This window comes from Poecilia reticulata, linkage group LG11 (genome assembly GCF_000633615.1).
Source record: "Poecilia reticulata strain Guanapo linkage group LG11, Guppy_female_1.0+MT, whole genome shotgun sequence".
Taxonomy (NCBI): Eukaryota; Metazoa; Chordata; class Actinopteri; order Cyprinodontiformes; family Poeciliidae; genus Poecilia; species Poecilia reticulata.
Genome location: NC_024341.1, coordinates 16,809,465 through 16,829,227, shown reverse-complemented (window position 1 = coordinate 16,829,227; position 19,763 = coordinate 16,809,465). Strand labels below are relative to the sequence as shown.

Below are 19,763 nucleotides of genomic sequence, written 5' to 3'. Positions count from 1 at the left end.
AATGATCTAATTTAGCTTTTATTAACAAAGTGCAAGCAAATTTTGACCCGTTGTTTCCATTGAGGTTTAATATGTCATACTGTAATTCTTGTGCATTAGTAGTGTGTACATAACTCACTTTGTCATGTTGGCTTTTAATTTAAGTTCCTCTGCGTCTCATCAGGCCTTTTATGCCGAGTTATCTGCATGCAAGCTGTTTTTATTTAGAATTTCCTTCCGTTTCATTAATTATCTTATTTTATTTCTTTATTTCTAACTGGTAAACGCTCTTATTTTTAAGATGCGATATATAAATAAGTTAAATATGCTGTTAGATGGGACCTTTTCATCATTATAGTTGTGAATCTAAGCAATCGTCATGGTAGAAAACGTCTTTTGTCCTGGTTTTTTTTAATAAAACGTGAAAAGGACGAGAGAGAAGTCATTGATTGTTTACTTCTTAGTTGATTTTAAAGGTGTTTTCCATACAGTGTCCATTCAGAGTCCTACTTTATGGAGGCTCAAGCATATTTACACAGAGAGAAATATACAGGCTTTATATAGAAAACAGAACTACTAACAAAAATAATCATCTTTTTTTATAGCAGCAAAAAAGAAGAAACTAAAGAGACATATTTACATCTTTTCAGTGAACAAGGCATAATATATGTATATATTTATTAATTACACGGCATATAACTGCTTTCCCGTTCTTTAAATATCTGTCTGGATTTAATCTCTATTAAAATCAGAGTATATAGGCATCTTTCTCCTCCACCGTTGACCAAACAAAGCACTCGAGGCACAGCCGCACTCTTGAGTTTCGACAGGTTGCACCGACTCGCTGGAACAACAGCTTCACGGAGTCTCCACATTCATGCAGCAATCAGAAAAGCCAACATAGTGGCCGCTGGAAAAGTTCAGAAGCTAAACTCGCGAGTGGCTCGGCCTGACAAAAACGAGAGAACACGTACAACAAAAGCAAACCTTTTTTTTTAAAAACCAAAACAGTGACCTGTATTTCAGTATTGCAGCGGACGTTTCCAGAGTTAAGTGTAAACCAGGTGTTTGCAACAACAACAAAAAAACAGAATAAGAACCAAAAACAAACACTGAGATGACAGTTTGTAAAGCCTGTCTTCTGCTTTAAATGCGAACACACACCCCGACACACACACACTCCAGTTTACCCCTTTAAACATCACCCACGACACCAAATAAAATAGCTTTACTTTAGTCTTCTCAACACTAAGTGAAGATGTCGCTTTAGAGACGCTAAAGTTCAAAAAATAAATATCCACAGTTAGTTCTGTCTTCTGCAACGTAACTCCACTGCATTGTGTTGCCGTTTTATTTTTTTTTTTAAACTTCTCATGTGCAAGTTCTATGCAATATCAGCACGCTCACCCTGACTTGTCGAACATCCGAAACAAGAACGATTTCAGCTGAAATTGGCTCACATTCATTTTAGTCACAAGATGGAATCAAAGGTTAAGAACTCAATCTGCCAGCAGGCCACTGGTGGGGCCGTGCGGTCTGAACATTCATCTAAAAGGCGAAAAACAAACACTTTTCTAACACTTTCTCGCTACAAAGGGAGCAGAAACACTCGGCTTGCACTTCAAGTATTTGCGGCCCAGAGCGTCTTATCAAGAAAACCAAAAAAAACAGGAGCTTCACGTCGAAGGACAATCCCATGTTTGAGCGTCTCGGCTGTTTGACAAAATGGCGGCAAAAACGCCGTCTGCCGCTTGTGCAAAACCGGGAACAAAAACGTTACATGCTTCTTTAGAGTGCAGACCGAGTGCAGCACATGCCCATCTCGAAAGTGCAATGTTTTCACACATTCCAACTTAAAAAAAGAAAAAACAAAGACACTGACATCCAGCTATGCGTTAAAAATCTAGGCCCCTGACCAGTTAGGACGACAAAGGAAGAGAGTTTGAGCGATTTGTACAGAGTCACACTTTGGTGTTCTACACGTGCAAATTGCTGCTGTAGCATGCAAATCTCCAGAACCCTGGCGAAGTTGAGTGTCCATGCATTTGATTCAAAATATGGTTATCGCCTTTGTGGTTACAGATTCAACTTAAGAAGCGCGTCAGGTTATCCGTCATTGTCCCAACGAGCACAGATGCCTCTCTGCTCTCCGAATTTACAGAACCTTGACAAAGGATTTATACCAATTGTAGTTTTGTTTGCAATTTCAGGCCACAAAACACTCCAGCCAGAGTTAAAGGCGTTGATGTCTGAGGTCGTAAAGAGACAAAATGTGGAAAATGTTCAAATACTTTTACAAGGTGTTGTCTATTGTACACTGTGCCTGAAAACACAGAAGAAAACTAAACTGGTTTAACTGGTTGAATTATTGCTAGTTTCACTTCTTGATCTGCTTTTCATACCTGCAGCTTCGTAACAAGTGCGTATTTTTGTGGGGCATCGCTCATACCACAGCAGGGCTGAGCCCTCAGAGGTCCAGGACAGAAACAAGAATCCATTCTTAGTTGAATCCAAATAACCAAAAAGCTTTTTCTCCATCCAAATGCTGCTGCAATTGCTAATATGCTCAGCCCAGAAAACCGGACCGGGAAGTCAAAAGTTTAACCTCCAAACCCATAAAAACATCCTTTTTCTTCAGCCAATCCTCCCCTCTCCCTCTTTCCAGCAGACATTAAAGCAAAGTGCCACAAGAGGAAAGCAAAGACTCTTTCCACTTTTTAAATTTGGCCCATTAACGAAGAACAAGAAAAAAAAAAACTTGATCATAACCCTCCACACAGATTTATTTTGCACTTCTCTGGTCTACATCCTGCTGCTTCCTTTCTAAACCTGCAAAATGTGATTTTAAATGAACCTTTTTTCTTTTCTTGCTGAACCCTGCAGCCCACTGTAAAAACTGACTCAACCCAGTTTGCTGTTGTGCTTACAAAAAAAAATAAGTTTTTTTTTTTTGTCTCTGCTTAATAAACCCACAGCATGTAGCTTAGCTGTGATAAATCAAAACCTTCCGACTTATCAGTAGAACAATATTTGGGATTGTAATGCCCTGTAAACTGCATACCTTGATTTTTCTTTTCTGGAATTATATCAAATAAACTTGTTTTTTTCTTCCTCAGAGCAGATCATATGATATATCATATTTGTCATGCAAGAAACAGACAGACAAAAATTGCTGTAATGTGGAAGAGAGCAAAAGCAAAACATCCGCAATCAACTTCAGGGCAGAGAGTGATAAATATTCCCCAGGTACCAGGCTTTGAGCTCAGAGGATCCAAAAGTCTTCAGAGTCTTAAAGCTACTGTCGCAGAGCGCTGGAAAAGTCCCGCAAAGCTGAGTGCTTTGTTGTTTTGGTGAACGCAGTGGAGACAAATCCATCCATCGGCTTCAGCGTAACGAAGCGAAAGTTCAATCAAGTTGACTCCAGGCTGAGGAAGAACAATTTTCAGCATTTTATTTATTTATTTTTTTGTAATGATTGCAGCGTTAAGGACTAATGTTCATCAGCAGTGTTCAGAGCAAAGGTGTCCATCTGACCCCAGATGATGTGTTAGAGTTTTTATTAAAGTTTCCTCTCAGAAACCCCTGAGAGACACAAACAGCCTCGTCCTGGATGACTCGGATACACCTGCGTGTCGATCCAACTTCTGCTGAAGAAGAACTTGGACAGGTTGATGTGACGAGACACGGGGGGCCTTCACAGCAGATTGAATTATTTAGTGTCTCGAAAAGCGAAAACCCAGAGAAGGACCAAGCTAACGTTTTAGTCTCATCCAACGATTCACTTCCGATGGTCAATTTACTTTATTATGCAGGCCAATCACAGAGCAGACTCGCTCTCCATGTGACAGGAAGTGGTGATGGTGGCCGCCTTTCCCTCCTTGTTGAGCTTCAGGAAGGTAGGTTTCTCCGTCACCACGGTAACGGGGCCTTCGTTGCTGCTTGGGTTTTCCACCGTCGTCAAGGCCTGTTTCTCTGAAGATTTGGTGGAGTCCACCTCCCTAAAAAAAAAAAACAAAACACAATGACAAACTGTTAGGATTGTAGGAAATTATAATATTTAGTTCCTGGATTAAAGTTTAATGAATGGAAAACCGCCTCAAAAATTTGGTTGCTAGGAAGATTTAGGACATTATCCCAATTCATTTTTCTATCTTTACCCCCTACAATCTTTACAATCAAGGTTGCAGATTGTTTTCTAATTTTATGTTGAGGATAAATTTCTTGTCCATCATCAAAAAGAATGGGATGCAGGTCACTTTTTAATGAATGGGCAAACTCTAACGAGGTCCTTGTTGTTCATTTTGCAAATAAAAACAAAATCTCGCCTAATTTATTAATTTAGTTTAAAGCACCGCTCTCCAAGTGGACGTTGTCACCTGACCTAAGAGGGAAAAATGTTTTTCTCACCCATTGTTTGGTGTTGGGTAAATGACCAAGAAGCAGGCGGTGAAGAACCCAAGAAGAGAGCCCCCGGAGGCCACCATGGGAATGACGATCACACTGTCCACAGCTTCCACTACGGCGCCCAGAGCAGAGGCCACCAGGATCTGACTGATGTAAGCCTGCAGAAATCACATCAGGATTTTAACATTATACTGCAATTCATTTTGACGTGTCATTTACAGCATTCTGCATGACTGCAGCATAACTCACACTCAAAAACGTAGAAAAATCCTATCTCAATTAGAGTGTATTTATTGAAAATGGAAAGAAAAATATACTTAAACAAAAAACAAGGGTGCAACAATTCTTGGTGCACATAAATAAAAGTATCTAGAGTATTTTTAAATGTGTATTTTGCTCTTTTTTTAGATGGATCAACGGGTATAGAAAGTTTTATTGGTCGTCAATAACTTACTGTCTCCGTGGGCAAATAGTACAGAGGTCGTTTTAGTTCATTTGTAAAAAAATCTTTTTAATTATTCCATCATCTTTTAAAGGCAACATGGCTTTGTAAAATTTGGCACCAACTGCAGAAACAAGGTTGTTTGGTTGTTTAGTCTGAATTAATCTGTATTTTTCAAAGTAAGGTTTTGTTTTCACTTTGGAAGAACTTAACTACAGTGTTTAATGGAGAATAAAGTAATTAGGAACACCCACCTGGCAGGACAAGATGGCGCAGTCGATCCCAAACCCTCGGCGGGAGTTACCAGGACTGTGCTGGACGTACTGCAGGGAGGAAAGAAAGTCGGTCATTATCTCCGAGTAGCAGCTGAGTTAAATGCACAACTGCCTCTCGAGCAAAACTATTCAGCTAAACAGGCAAAAATGCTTTACATTTTTTAAAAGATAATAATGTTAATGTGATTCTAAATGAATTAAAAATGTCTGTTAAATCAGAGTATATTAAAAATATCCAAAACGAGATTCCAGCTAATTTGACATCTTAAAGTGATAAACAACCACCTTACTAGAGAAAATATGCATGTATGCTTCAAACAGAAGACAAGAAAGTAAGATTTTATATTCTTCATGAACAAATGAAAGCTTTTGAACCAAATAAAGCTGAACATTTTGAAGAAAAAAATTTTTATCGTTAAAAACTCCACACCTCTTTCATTTCGTGATATTGTCCCAGCAGCGCGTAGGGGCAGTAGGAGATACTCATACAGATGAGGCCCATGGTGCTGATCATCACCATGGCAACATACACATTAGGGAAGATTGCCATTATAGCAGTTCCTGTTGAACGAGGACAGAAAACGTTTACTTTGAGCTGATTCTACCTCATTCTGCTCGTCAGCCTCAGTTCCTCTTACCTATCGAGAATCCAAGCGTCCCCATGATGTAGATGACCTTGATGCTCAGGTCAAAGTTGTCCAGATACTTCTGAAGAACAGCTGGGAAGAAACACGAGCAGGCTCAGCCATGTCGAGTGAAAACATATGTTGAATACTTCAAAAACATGCGTGCAGCTACCTGAGCATATAGCAGAAGTCATGGCGTAAATGACCAGCCCCCAGCATCCCATCTGAACCCCTTTGTGGTAATTTTCTAATGAGGTTGAGTTGGCAGGAGCCTGAGAAGAAAAAGGAGAAACGGGGAGTTAAGTGATTTCACAGTGAAATTAAACATGGTGTCATGGCTTTTCATTAACTAAATGGAAGTAATAGTTTGGTAACATTTGTTTGCCTCCATTTAAATGAAACTTTGTAGTCTTGCGATCAGTAGTAAACATGAAAAAAAAAACAGACATTACAATGATTTTATATTAGGAGCTTTCTGTTTAACCTGTTTTACATTTTATATTTTCAAGTCTACATGCATATTCACTTATTTTTTATGGTTATTGCTAATATTACTTTTGTGTAGTGTGGTGCAGTATGTCCGCTCAGTTTATCCTCAGTATCTCCCCGGGAGAATAAAGACACTTTGACTTTGCCTACACTTTTTTCTATCAGTTTGTTTACCCTGCTGGGTATATAAGCACAAAATATTTTCTTCCTTTTTTAGCATTTCCTTGCTTTTATTGGATTCTTTTCAAAATGGATGTAATATCTGAACTATATTAAGCTGCATTAAATACGGGCAACCTGTTGGATCTTGAATTTGATTACAAAATAATAAACTCTTTCTTATGTACACAAATTCTTCTCGAATCTGAGGTTATTCTGACTGCTGTCGACTTCAGGCAAGATGCTTTCTATGAACATCTACTCCATCAAACCCCAGTGTTTGTTATGCTAGTTCCGTACAGTAGGGTTTCCTTCGTAGATGACTTGTCCCATGAAGTCTGTGAAGAACACCGCCTGAGCAATGATGGAGAACCAGGTGAGCAGGTGACAGACGCAGAGTCGCAGCAGCTCTGGAGGCATCTTCAGCATGGAGAGCCACAGCAGACGTACGGTGGTCTCAACCTGAGCAAACGCACGAAACATCTCCAGTAAGAGGAGCGAATCACCATCTGGACAAATTACGGCCCAATTACAACTCAACGTCCTCACCTCGCCTTCCTCGCTCTCCGTGTCGCCGCTGGAGGAGTTGGTGTTCCCGCTGCGGTGTCTGCTGCGCCTCCTGTTCCGCCTCCGGTGTCGGGCCTCCACTTCGTACAGGTCATTCATGCTGCGAGACGGCTTGATGAGGAGGGCGGCGTTGGCTCGGCGGTAGCGGTAACGGTGGCTCCCCACGCGGCCGTAGTATGAGAAGGTGCAGGACGGCTGGCGGTAGAAGGTGTGATGGCGGCGCGGCTGACGCATGGGAGCTCCAGTGCTGGCGGCTGGACAAAGAAGCAGTTTTATTGAGATCAAATCTAGCCTCTAAAAATAAGAAACATCGTATGGAATGTCATACTAAATACAAAGGCACACAACATATTCAGTCAATTATTTGTGTAAAACAGTTTAAAAGCCATGTTATTTTCCTAACACTTTCTAGCTATTCATTATGTTGTTATCACATCAAATCCCTGTGAAATACACTACAGCTTGTGGTTGTAATCTGATAAAATGTGAAAAGAAAGACCCATTATGCTTCCTTGAACACTCTAGGATATGTCTATGGGCAAAGCAAATCATGTTCGCTACATTTTTTGCACAAATTAATTCTTAGAAAATGAGATTTCAGCCTGCTCTGTTCTGTCTATCTTGAGCAGTTTTAGGGCTTCATGCTAATATGTGATGCTACATTTGGTAGGTATTAGAAATGACTTGTTTTCCAGTTACAGAAAAAAATGTATTTGTTGCCAAAAAATGACTGGGTGTTTTTTTTTTTTTTTTAGCGCTTGAGATGTTTTAGAAACAGAAGAGACCAAATTGGAAGTACGAAAACGTGCAAAATGTGAATTTTGCATAATACGTCCCCTATGACTGGTGTGAATGCTTCTGCCAGGCGCTGCCTTGTGGAGGTTCTGACCTTTAACCATCCCGGCGCGGTGTGCTTGTCCTTTAGAGCTCAGCCTGTCTGAGCTCCCCGTGTCTGCGTTCGTCACGCTGGCCAACAGTCGCCCGTTCAGAGTCCGCTGCTCGTTCAGCTGGTTGTTCAGCAGGGCCTCCTGCCCGTCGTCGTTCTCCATCTCCTGCAGAAAAGCCGACAGGCGGGAGATCCTTGGCGCCGGAGTGTGTGTGTGTTGACTGGAGTGGTGGGGGCGAAGCAAGTCTTCGCTGCCCGCACTGCTGCTGCGCCTGATGCTGGCGAGCCGCGGACGGGAGCTGCTGTGGTCGGGGCTGAAGAAGGACGGGATCCTCGGGGGGGTCCCGTGGTAAGGAGAGAGGCGCTCGGCAAAGATGGACGGCTCCAGGTGGCACAGGAACAGAGCGTCGTGGTCCAGATGGTCGAGGGTGGCATCCGCCATGGCGAGAACACTGTCGCTTTTACCTGGAAGAAAGACAAGAAGGAAGTGTGAGAAAAAAGAGGATTTTTAGACGATGTGCCAATAAGGGGAGCCGTATCTTCTGGTTTGAACTTACTTCTGACTAGCTCTACTTCCAGGAAGTCCATGTCTCCTTGCTCTGACTGATCGTCGCCATAATCGTAGAAGTCGTAGGTTTCTATCGTATCATCCTCACCAATCATTTCCAGCTTGGGAGCAGGAAGTCCAGGCCTGCCATTGGCTGACGGCTGCAGGTGGTTGGAGTTGGGACTCTCCTGAAATGAGATCAACTTTAAATATACGGCACAGAGTTTTTTTATTTTTTATTTTCTCATTTCTTTACGTTTTCCTCCAAAGGAAACAGGTAGTTGATATTTTTTACTTTGTCTTTTCACAAATTATTGCGCACTGTGTCATTAACAAAAACAAGGAAAGTAAACTCTAACTTTAATAAATAGAAAGAACTGGAGTGAATGGACAGAAGAGCCTAGAGATCCAAACCTTTTTAAAGACTGCCAGATATCTGTTTCCATGGAAGCGAACTATAAGGAAACTGACTCGACTCAGTTCTGTACCTGATCGAGCCGGTCGCTTTGTGGCGAATATTGCTGTTCTTCAATGCTTAAGAGATGGAGAATCACTGAGATGGTGAACAAGATGGCAGTGAAAACGAACAAGATCTGCTCCTGGGACTTGAAGATCGCTCCGAGAAATGTGTGTGTCCAGTCCAAACCCCCAAGAGCGTAGCCGACTGCACCGCCGAGGCCTGGAAACACGAAGGTGTTACAAGATAAGCATCAGGTTTGTTTACATGCAACATCTGAAATGACAGGATTGGATCTTACCAGCAGAAGCGGCGTGGATGTTGAGCGCCATGTCTTGCTCCTCCGTATCCGCGACATCCAGGAGGTACGCCCTGATTGGTCCCTCTGTGGCGTCTGCACAGAAGTCCAGCACTACGACGCCCAGCACAGTGAGAACGATGCCTATTGGCTGCCTGCCCTCCTTGTCGCCAAGCGACAGACCTGACGGGGCAAAAGAAGGAAAACGGTGAAATGGTGATTAGAAACACACATCAGTAAAGAAAGAACAATGACATGTTGTCGACATTAGCAGCCAAGTGACCCAAGAACAAAAATCTTTTTGCTCACAACTAAATGTCAATAAATCTAACTCTTTCATGCGTAGGGGTCACTGTAGTGGACGGCTGCCTAAAAGCCATTTTCTTGTGACTCTTTATGTTATAATGCACAAAGACCACTGAAGTGGACACTAAAGCATCATACAAAGCACTGCCAACTAGTGGCCATCCAATGCAAGTGCAAGAAAATCTTTCTTAAATCCAATATGGCGAAAAAGCAACTCAGGAATATCCAGTCCCTCCTTCTACTATAGATGACTCTTGTAGGTTAAAAAAAATGTATATTGTGACAACAAGTAACTCCTAAACACAAAAACTACTGATGTATTTTGCAAATAAGAACCTTGGAGAAAATCACAACTGATCACCTATAAAAAACCTTCACAAATTTTTTTCCCCACATTTTTTTATGCCTCAAGAAAATCAAAAACATTTTGGAAGAATTTTGAAAAAGGAAAGTAAATAAATGCACAATTGCGTGTGGAAATGATTTAATGACAACTTAATTAAATGTTGACATCTCTACATAATTTCAATATGTAGTTTAATTACTTTGTTCCTGTGGAGAATAATTTTTTCTGCATTTAAATTTTTAATGCCAAAGGGAAATTATATATAAAATATATAATATAAACATACAAGATAAATATTATTCAATAAATTAATGAGTAACTTATTGAAAAACCACAAAAACAGCTACTGCATTCCCTGACATTTGAGCTTCTGTGGACATAAACCAGGTAATAATCACAGCTGCACATACGTGATCAATAACTTATTTGTGGCTTAACAGCTGCATGACCTACACTACTGCAGAAACGGGTCACATTTCCCATCCTGCTTTGCATGTTGTGGGTGACCTTGTCCGTTTTTCTCTCAAAATACTCGCAGCAACGAGTTCAGGGGGCCCGAGGGAGAAGTAGTTGCATGAATATGTGTGAACAGTGCAGAGTCGGAAGTCTGTACTGTAAGGATGTGAGTGCAAGATACGAGAGGCGGCGTGACGCAGCATGACTTTTCAAACTGGGATCCGTTCGGGTCGAGGAAATGAAAGTGTTTGTAGATGGAGCAGCAGAGTGTGCTTCTATGTGTGTGTCTGGGTGAGACAATGGAGCCACGGTGCTCATTAGCCAGGCACCCAAACAGGAAGTGACCCGGGATTGGTGGGGAGAAGGAAGCAAACAGGAACCATTTCCCTGTGAACCACTGGCTCCGGTGTTCCCATGTCAACACACACACTCACACGACCACAATCCTGGACAGGTTACTACGGGTTTTCCCACGTCACCCGCTGTTTGTCACACATTTATATTTATTTACAACCACATACACACACACCCACACACATGCACACTCACGCACACACGCACACACACACGCATTCGCTCTCTTTCGGTCATTTCTCACACAGGGTTACTGGTTTTTCCCATGCCAACTCTGCCGTTACGGGTCTTTCACAATCAGACGCAGTTTCGTTTCGCAGTAGGTCTAAATAGATCCTACTGGGTGGAAACGTAAATAAATGTTTGGACACACAGACTTAAAGTTTCTGCACCAATAAGGTGAAGGACAAAAGGATAAAAAGGTTTCTAAGAGAAAACAAATTTCTATGGGAAACTGAGACATGTTTGAGGTTCATTTAAACTGTAAGTGAGAACAAGACTTTCAATAGATAACAGGAAGGCAAAAGGGAGCAACTTGAAGAGTTTGGAAATGTTGGTACCCTTCTGAAAATATCAGATTTAATAATTGTAAATGTTGTTGCCATTTCTGCTTATAAAAAGATACAATAAATAATTATTTGCTGCTATTTGGATAAAGTTACTATTTAATTAATTAACTTTTTACTTCAGTCACCACAAAGAGTACCCTTGATTTGGGCAATAAAACTTAATTTTAGGACTGTGGAAAACATTAAACTTTCTTCTATTGATTATTAGAATATCTAATGAATGCTTCACAACCATTGCTGATAAATCGTATTATAATAAAATGTGCAAAAAGTAAGTTTAAAAATGCCAGTCTAATAATAACAATTGTTAATTACTATTATTATATGTTTAGAATTTTACCCATTTCTCTGATTTTTGATCAAACTAAATTAAAGAACCAATTCAGAACAAAAACATGCAAAAAAAAAAAAAACAAACTGTAATAAAATCAGCTGGTTACATTTTTAAAAATATTTTTAATTCATTTTTTTTATACTATAAAGCATTTGAAAAAAGAACAAAAGTTTCCAAAAACAAGACTGCTGACTTTCTAGGGCACAAATGACAAATAGTAAATTATCTCCAAAAATGAAAACATTAATATCAAAATCAACTGCTCATTTAACTTTAAAACACTTTTTTTTCTTTTTTTTGTATCCTTTCAGAGAGAAAAATATATTTTAAGTGAATTCCTCCGTTTTACAACAACGGTGTGCTCACCTATCAACGACCCGTTCAGAAACAGCGCCACTCCAATCAGGGCTCCTATGCAGAGGGCCAGGATGAACGGCCTCCTCCGGCCCCAGCGCAGAGTGCAGCGGTCGCTGGCCGAGCCGATCAGCGGCGTGAACATGAGGCCCAGAACGGGGCTGAGGAACCAGGTCAGACTGTAGTACTGCTCCGGAAGACCTGCAGACGAACAAGCAGACAACGGTTGGTTTTGTTTTCCTGCTTTGACCAGCAGGGGGCAGAAGGCGCTTTTTGTACGAAATAGGTGTTGAGATTTACATTTTAAAACCAAAAAATACAAAGAAACCAAATAAATGTAACAATTTAACACTAGATGTGACAAGATGAAAGTGCTTATTCATTGGATGTTATATGGAAACATTCACAGCAGGCAACTCAGTTACTCAGTAACTCAGTTTAGGAATAACACTTAAAGAGTTTGACATATTTCAAGAGTTTATTTCTGTTCTATCTATCTCCATCTACAAGACATGACTATGAACTCAGTGTCAACTTTACTGCTCTGCATCCCAACTCTGGGATTTTAAATTTCCTTTGAAATGCAAAAAACATTTCCATCTGAAAGCAGTCGTTTTTTGTTTTTTTAAACCACAGATGTATGACATGACTATCAAAGTAAAGAAAAGTAAAAAAAACACGCATGACACCGTATGATTAATCTGCTTATCAAGATGCACCTGATTGGCTACAATTTTTAGTGACACGAATAGCAACATATTTGTTTCCGTTTTGTTAACCTTAGTAACATTTTCAGATGAGGCAAAGGCAGAGGATTCATTCCAGACTGAATTATCACAATGAGGGCGAATGAATCAACAAGTCCCAGTAAAGCTTTTAAACTCCATCATTAAAAATGCATCTGAAAAATGTTTTTGTTGTTTTTCTCAACCATTACAAATGTAGCCTTTGAAAGAAAGGCATTGAATTGTTACTTGATTCTTTATACTTTAACATTTTGTGCATTTTGACTTTGCTTGCTTTTTGTTCCATTTCCTTTAGCTGAATGCCCATAAAATATTAAATAAAAACGCAATGTTTTACCAACATCAATGGGATTTCCAATGAGCGATTTGCTGAAAGTCTGAAAATGGTATTGATCAATAATTCTTTAAAGTTTTCTGGACATTTTTGTTTAGAAAATGTCCAGAAAACTTTATTTTTTTTTGTCACTTATTCTCAGTACCACTTTAACTAAAAGCTTAGTTAAAGCTCATTCAGACTGTGAGTCAGATTGTTGTTAACTTTTTAAAAGTTTTTATAAGAACATGCTGCACATGATGATGCCATGTTCAGGTGAAAAACAACCAAATTGCAAAGATCAACTTTAGGAGACGTTCACAAAGTCTGGAGAAGCTTTAATAAGATGAATGTTGGACTGTGTAAAATTCCCAAAGGAAAAGGAGAGTTTATTAAATCTGACCTTATTTGTCATCAGCTCTTAAATTATTAATATGCTCCAACTTCCCAGCATCAAGGTTAGGCTTTCAAACGTATGGAAAGACAAACATGCTGTCAATACCTCTGAATAATAGCAGTAACAAAAAAAACTCCTGTTACTTCCTAAACCCTCATCTATCAGTGGTGATGATTGAAGGAGTTATTTTGGAAGACAAGGACGAGCGATGTTATTTAAAAAGAAGAGATCTGCAAGTTAAACAAACTCATTTATTATAATTTGGTTTAGTTTGTGTGTTAATACATTTTTGTTGGAACTTTTATGTATCTGAAATGGGAAATTAGGTTTGTCAATAGAGCTTCCTTTTTGCTTTGGGCTACATTTAGAAAATTTGCGAGGGTTTTATACTTCTCCTGTTCTAGCTTCTTGTGGCAGCTTGCTGTGTCGCAGTGCTAATGCGATCTTATACGTATCGGGGAGAGCAAGTTTAGGTTTAGACCCAGCTGTGCTAGTTTTACCTTGTTCCTCTTGACACAAAAACGGTGTCAAACTAGTTTTCGTTTTGGGCCAAATCAAGAACATGAATGCTCTTAAAGGGCCGGTTGCACCAGAATGCATTGATGAAACCTGATCACGAACTGGTAAAATATCAATGAATTCTTAAAACTAAATATTATTGAACATCTTTTCAGATCCTCCAGGATTTTGCGATTCTTTTATATTCAATTTTTTGCAATAAAAATCAAAGTGTTTGGAAATATTTGCGATATTTATGCATACTTATGTCGGTAAATGCGACTTTTTATTACTCGCTGTATAGAGCATGGACTATAATCTGACATCTATTACAGCTGAAGCAGCTGTTTAGTACAAGTAAGAAAGTTTTTAAAATTTGAGAAAAATCTGCAACAAACTTCCAATTATTATAGTGCAATTTGCTGATTTTGTGTGAATTTCCATGATAATTATCAAGAAACTGGAGGGACTGATTGATTTAATTTGTCAGTAAACAGATAAAAACTGCACTGATTTGAGTGACAACATAATATTTAAGCAAATTTAGTGCTTAGTCTAAAATCTATAGGGCCGCATAAAAAGCTGTGGCGGGCCGAATTTGGCCCACAGGCCTCGAGTTTAACATGTGATCTAGATTAAAGATAGTTTTTAGCTGCCATTTTCTTAAACTACCAGAAGGAGGAGCTGCAACCCTGAAGGCCTTCCACTTTCTGAGATAAATCATCTAACGGTAGCTTATTAAAGCCACGGTGTCACATTTAAAAAGCTAGTAATCCTAAGCATTAAGATGCACATAAAATAAAACAGTTTTGCATTTACAGTCCTGCACAAACAGCCAGAATCATGCAGTAGACAGACATTTGCCCCAATTTAAGATAACACAGGTCATGTTCCCATTGTCCTTTACAAATGTTGACCTCTGCCTTTGCAAACTGGACTCAACCTCTGTCGCTTGTAGTGACACAGTCCTGGGAACTCTGTCACCACAGAGTCTCCATCACCTAATAAGGCCGCGCCATTTACAAAGTGTTTCCTGTCGAGGGGCTTTTTTAGACTTTTTATCTCCAGGTTTGTTTCTGTATTTAACTTAAAAATATACACACACACATCAACAAAATCAGCGGTCCCATAAAAGTATGGGACAAAACAACAGATAAGAATCGGTTTGTCAACATCAAAACAGGAAAACAGTTTCTAGTAAACAGTTCCCACACAATACAAAAAAAAAAAAAAACACAGACAAAATGTAGTAAATAAAGACATGTCTCTGTTCCCAACAATTTGAAAACTCAGTTCCCACACAGTTCTGGTACTGTATGTGCAAACACACATGTGCACGAGGAACAATAGTGAGAGTATCAAAATGCAGGAAGTATTTTAGAAAAAGAAACAAGTGCTACAAAAAAAAAAGGGGAAAAAAAGCTGAGGTCCAGGAGGAAACGGAGAGAAGGAGTGTGAGAAAGGACTGACATCAAACGGTGCAGAAAAGGGAGGGTGGAGAGAGTCAGGATGAAGGTGAGAAGAGGAGGAAATGCGAAAGACGGAGTCGGAAGAATGGAGAGTCTGAATGAAACAATTTATATGATTCACTGATTGTGAGAAAAATAACAACTGCCTCATCTATCATCAAGCCCTTTTTTTATTATGCACATTTCCTCCATGAACACAGCAAAAATAATGGTGTTCAATGTGCAGCTGTTGGAGTACAAAGTGACCATTCATCAGCATCTGCACAGGTTGTATGTGTTTTTCTTCACGTCTATCCAACACTACAGAAGACGAAATAAAAACTGTAACAACCTCCATTTGTTTTCAAATTGTAGAAAGAGTGTCGTTTCTTTTAGTAGGAGTACAGATTAGAGTATCAATTTAATTTACTTGTATACAAACGACGTAGAATTAACAACTTGGCTCATGCAAGTTATTTTGCATGCATAAAACAGAAGGATGAAAACACACACACACACACATTGATAACAGTTGGTCATATTGTTGAACACGTGCGCAGACGTCGCAGTAGCCCGAGGCACCCACACATCTTACACACGCTTTGTGCGTTTACTGTTGAGCATCGTCTCATGTTCTGAATTAAGTTCATTCAAAATTAACTGGAACAAACACCACCACAATTTTTTATTTTCTTTTTTCCAATATTCTCAGAAGATGCTGATAATGTTCACTTGATCAAACTTTCTGCTTCATTTGTGACCTGCAGGTCACAACTCAGTTTAATCTGTGTATAAATATAAAACACTGGTCAGCAGCCAAAAAATTTGTCTAGGGTTTTAGGGTTATTTTGATGTGCTGCACCCAGAAATCACATTGGTTTTGTTCAATCAGGACAACTTTCTGAACTAAACTTAGTTCAGAAAGTTGTCCTTGGAAACTCGTTGAAGTTGATTGAGTTTGCATCCCAATTGATTGAGTTTGCATCCCAAACGAACTACACTAGTTTGGGATGCAGACATGATGGCTGATTGTTGTTAGACTCTGATGAGAGATAACTCTGCTGCTGAGCAGATGAGGCGGTCAAAGAAATGGAAGTTCATGCCCTTAATTTTGCACAATGAAGACGTAATGTTCAATTTAAGCCCTTATCAGAGTTTATTACTTAATTTACAGAAATCCAAGTTTGTATCATTTAATTAATACAGTTAGAAAACATCTTTTTCCCTCCTAAAATCTTTTTTGGATGAGAAATATTAACAGAAACAAACTGATAATCTCACAAAAATGTAATCAATTTAGTCAGAAAATTGGATTTCTCTGAATCAAATCAGAATAAAAACTTGACCTGATTGAGAAAAATGAACGTCATTTTTGGATTCAGTGGTGCAAAAACAGCCCTAATTCAGTTGAAAAAACATAGACAGCATCCAAATTTTTTTTAAATTAAATTTAGAGGTGCAAAAAAAAAAAAAAAAAAAAAAAAAAAAATCAGCCTCTGATTTAAGCAAAATCAATCCTGACAAGCCAGTTGAAAACTGAAAACTACAATATTTTTTTGATCCGTAAACACACCACAAGAGAGCCAAATGTAAGGCTGGGGACGATTACAGCTGAAAACAAATGAGTCCCTGTTAATTACTGACGACAGCTGTCAATTATCTCTGCAGGTCAACACATTAAGGGTGAAACATCTCGACATTTCTGTCTTTGATTCTGCGTTTGTGGGGAGAGACGGACTGGAGTTCATGAGCTAATGCGGTCAGTTTCAGGACATTTTGATTCAGAGAATGACCAGGAAAGAAACTAAGTTATTGGTTCATCAGAAAAGCAAACTGGGAGGAAGAAACAGCAAAACAAAAATGGGGAGTTTGTTTGCGCTCATCATCGTCATCATCTCTACTGTGAGCATCTAAGAAAACTCATTAGATCAGAGGCTTGACTTTTATTTGTAAAGGAGCTAAATATGTATTTATGGTTATTTTAATTAAACGGTGAGCAAATTATAATTATGCATCAAGATGGAAGCATGTAAGCTAGTCTGAATCAGAAAACTCTCCCTCCTCCGAGCAGAAATCCCAACCATCAAACTCAAATTCAACAATCTCTCCTTCTTTCCTTTGTCTCCTCGTTTTCTTCCCTACTTTCGCCTCTTCCCTTCCTGCCCATTCTCCCATAAACACAAAACAATTCCTTCATATCCTGCGCTGGCGTGAGAAAACTTCAGGGAAAATGACAGCCGTGCCGAAAAGAGCCAGAGAAATGGTGTGAAACGGAGAGTGGGTCAGAGTTCGTGATGGGAGAAAGTGGGCAGGAAGGAAGGAGGAAAGTGAGAATGAGAGGCGGAGAGGACAAGAAAAAAAAAGGAAGCAGGTGTATTTTTTTTAATAAACACAATGTGAACAGACGGAGTAATAGGGCAATAAAATATTGATATTGACGTTGCATTGTTAGCATCTGAAATAATGGGAGAAGCCATCTTCTTGGTGCTTAAAATTAAAACCAAGCCCAATTAGAGACGGGTAACATCTTAATATTTATTGTAAATACAATTAGACATTTATAATTCAAAATCTCACTGCGTATTGTTTAGCATCATCACTGCATTATTTGATATTAAGCTGTAATAAATTCAGTGACAGAAGCAGTAATATCATGATGATGATCAGAACTACTGTTGGTATATTTGTGAAAACTGCAAAACCACAAAATCGTATAAATGTTTTTGGTCTCTAGCGTAAATACAAGCACACTTGAAATAACACAAACCAACTTGGAAAAGTAGCTTGATGAAAAAGTTCTAGTTCCACACTCGCATTATTTCATTTATAACAGGGAAAATGGTCTGGGTATAAGTGAAATAATCTGGCAGAGGTACTAATATCTTTTAATCATCATCAAGGAACGATTGTTTTAAAACAAGCTCCTACATCTAGCAGAAATGTTACTTTTAAGTGAGTTTTATCTCATCTAAAGTGTAGGAACAAAATAAAAATACTTTGTAAGATTTTGTGCTTTTGCAGCGTAGAAATAAACTCGCATACAAAAAATTGTATGTTAAGCTGAGGTAAAATGAAGATAAGGTTTAGGTCGATATTTTACAGCTTTTAAACTAATGTTTTGATTTTCAGCTCTGTTTAGCTTTAGACCTTTAAAAAAAGAATAGTTCAGATTATTTTAAGAACATTTCTCCTGGATACAAAATGTTCAAACAGAGCTTCCTGTGCTAGCGAAGGGAAGCTGCATCATCAGAGCGGAGCTCAAAGCGGAGTCGTTGCTTCTACTTATCAAAAGGAGTTGGTTCAGGTGGGAAAACTGGGATCCCCCAAAATGAGCTGGAGAGTGTAACTGGGTCAAAGCTTCCTTCTCACATCCTAGTCATGGATAAGTGAGAATGGATGGGTTTGGGTCTGAATGCTGTAGCAGTGCCTCTTTTCTGCTAGTATACTGACATTTGGCACAGCTGTGGTAAAAAAAAAGAGGATATATTTAAATGTTTTCTGGATTAACCCAAAACCCTTTTAAATACTGTTCATCTGTTTAGACACAAGAAATATAGTTGGTAAATTTTGCAAACGTAAAAGTCAGATGTTTACTTTGTGGCACTTTGCTACCAGAAAACGTGTTCATCTCTAAGCAACTGATTAACAAGAAATATTGTTATTGTTCAAAAAATATAAGACTTCCTCTGCTCTTTTGAAGTGTTACTTACGATAGCGATGCATAGGAAGCAAGGCAGTGCATTAGCATTAACCTTAGAATTAGCCTTAGCTAAGTGCTAATTAGCAGCTGCTAATTAGTGCTATCATTAGCCTTAGCATTAGTCTTAGCATTAGAAGTAGCCTTTTCCCTAAAATAAGCTTTAAGGAATTTTTCTTATTTATTAGATGTGTTTAGCACACTGAATGGAGGAAGTCAATGTAAGACAAGATGTTACTGATACCTCACATGCCACTGTCTGTGTGCATTTGCAAATTGCAATCTTACTTTTTTATKAATCTTTTGAAGGAATGGCTTCTTCCTCACTGAGTGGCCTTTCTGCTCATGTTTGTACAGGACATGTGCCACTGTGAGTAAAGCCTAGGGGTGGACATTTATCATATTGTTCATCATTTATTGTGAAAAATGCATCACGATAAGAATTTTTAATTATTTTTGTCTCAATAGTTTTCAGTAATTGGTGGTAAACATCCCCAACACACACACACACACACACACACACACACACACACACACACACACACACACACACACACCTGATAGTCTTATTGGACATTATTATTTTCTATTTTCACCACTGTATTTTCCATGAGAGCACCAGTAAATATCTGAAAAAATTGAAAATATGATTAAATGCAGTTGCTGTGTTCAGCTTGGTGATATAATCACACTTTTTTTGTTTAGYCTATTTCAAATAGAAATGGAGGGCTGGAGCACAATGTATGAGGCCATTAATGAGCATGTGCTAGAAAGAAAGTTTTATTCAGTTCAGATTTTTTGTATGTCCAATAGTTA

At 39.0% G+C, this 19,763-nt stretch overlaps 1 protein-coding gene across 2 annotated transcripts in view; it reads right to left on the bottom strand.

Moving 5' to 3' along the window:
• Window positions 1–415: 415 nt before the first annotated feature.
• The window catches only part of slc45a4a (solute carrier family 45 member 4a), a 58,877-nt gene continuing 39,529 nt past the window's right edge, over window positions 416–19,763 (bottom strand). Inside the window, exons 4-16 of one of the 2 annotated variants that reach the window (XM_008422143.2) lie at window positions 11,861–12,049; window positions 9,133–9,312; window positions 8,863–9,053; window positions 8,385–8,562; window positions 7,831–8,292; window positions 6,924–7,195; window positions 6,675–6,836; window positions 5,899–5,998; window positions 5,739–5,819; window positions 5,531–5,661; window positions 5,080–5,148; window positions 4,387–4,541; window positions 416–3,977 (exon numbers count right to left, since the gene is read on the bottom strand). In XM_008422143.2, coding sequence (XP_008420365.1) covers window positions 3,797–3,977; window positions 4,387–4,541; window positions 5,080–5,148; window positions 5,531–5,661; window positions 5,739–5,819; window positions 5,899–5,998; window positions 6,675–6,836; window positions 6,924–7,195; window positions 7,831–8,292; window positions 8,385–8,562; window positions 8,863–9,053; window positions 9,133–9,312; window positions 11,861–12,049 — 2,351 coding nt within the window. In that variant the 3' untranslated portion in view covers window positions 416–3,796. The remainder of the gene's footprint in view (window positions 3,978–4,386; window positions 4,542–5,079; window positions 5,149–5,530; window positions 5,662–5,738; window positions 5,820–5,898; window positions 5,999–6,674; window positions 6,837–6,923; window positions 7,196–7,830; window positions 8,293–8,384; window positions 8,563–8,862; window positions 9,054–9,132; window positions 9,313–11,860; window positions 12,050–19,763) is intronic. The other variant, XM_008422144.2, reaches the window with a different exon arrangement.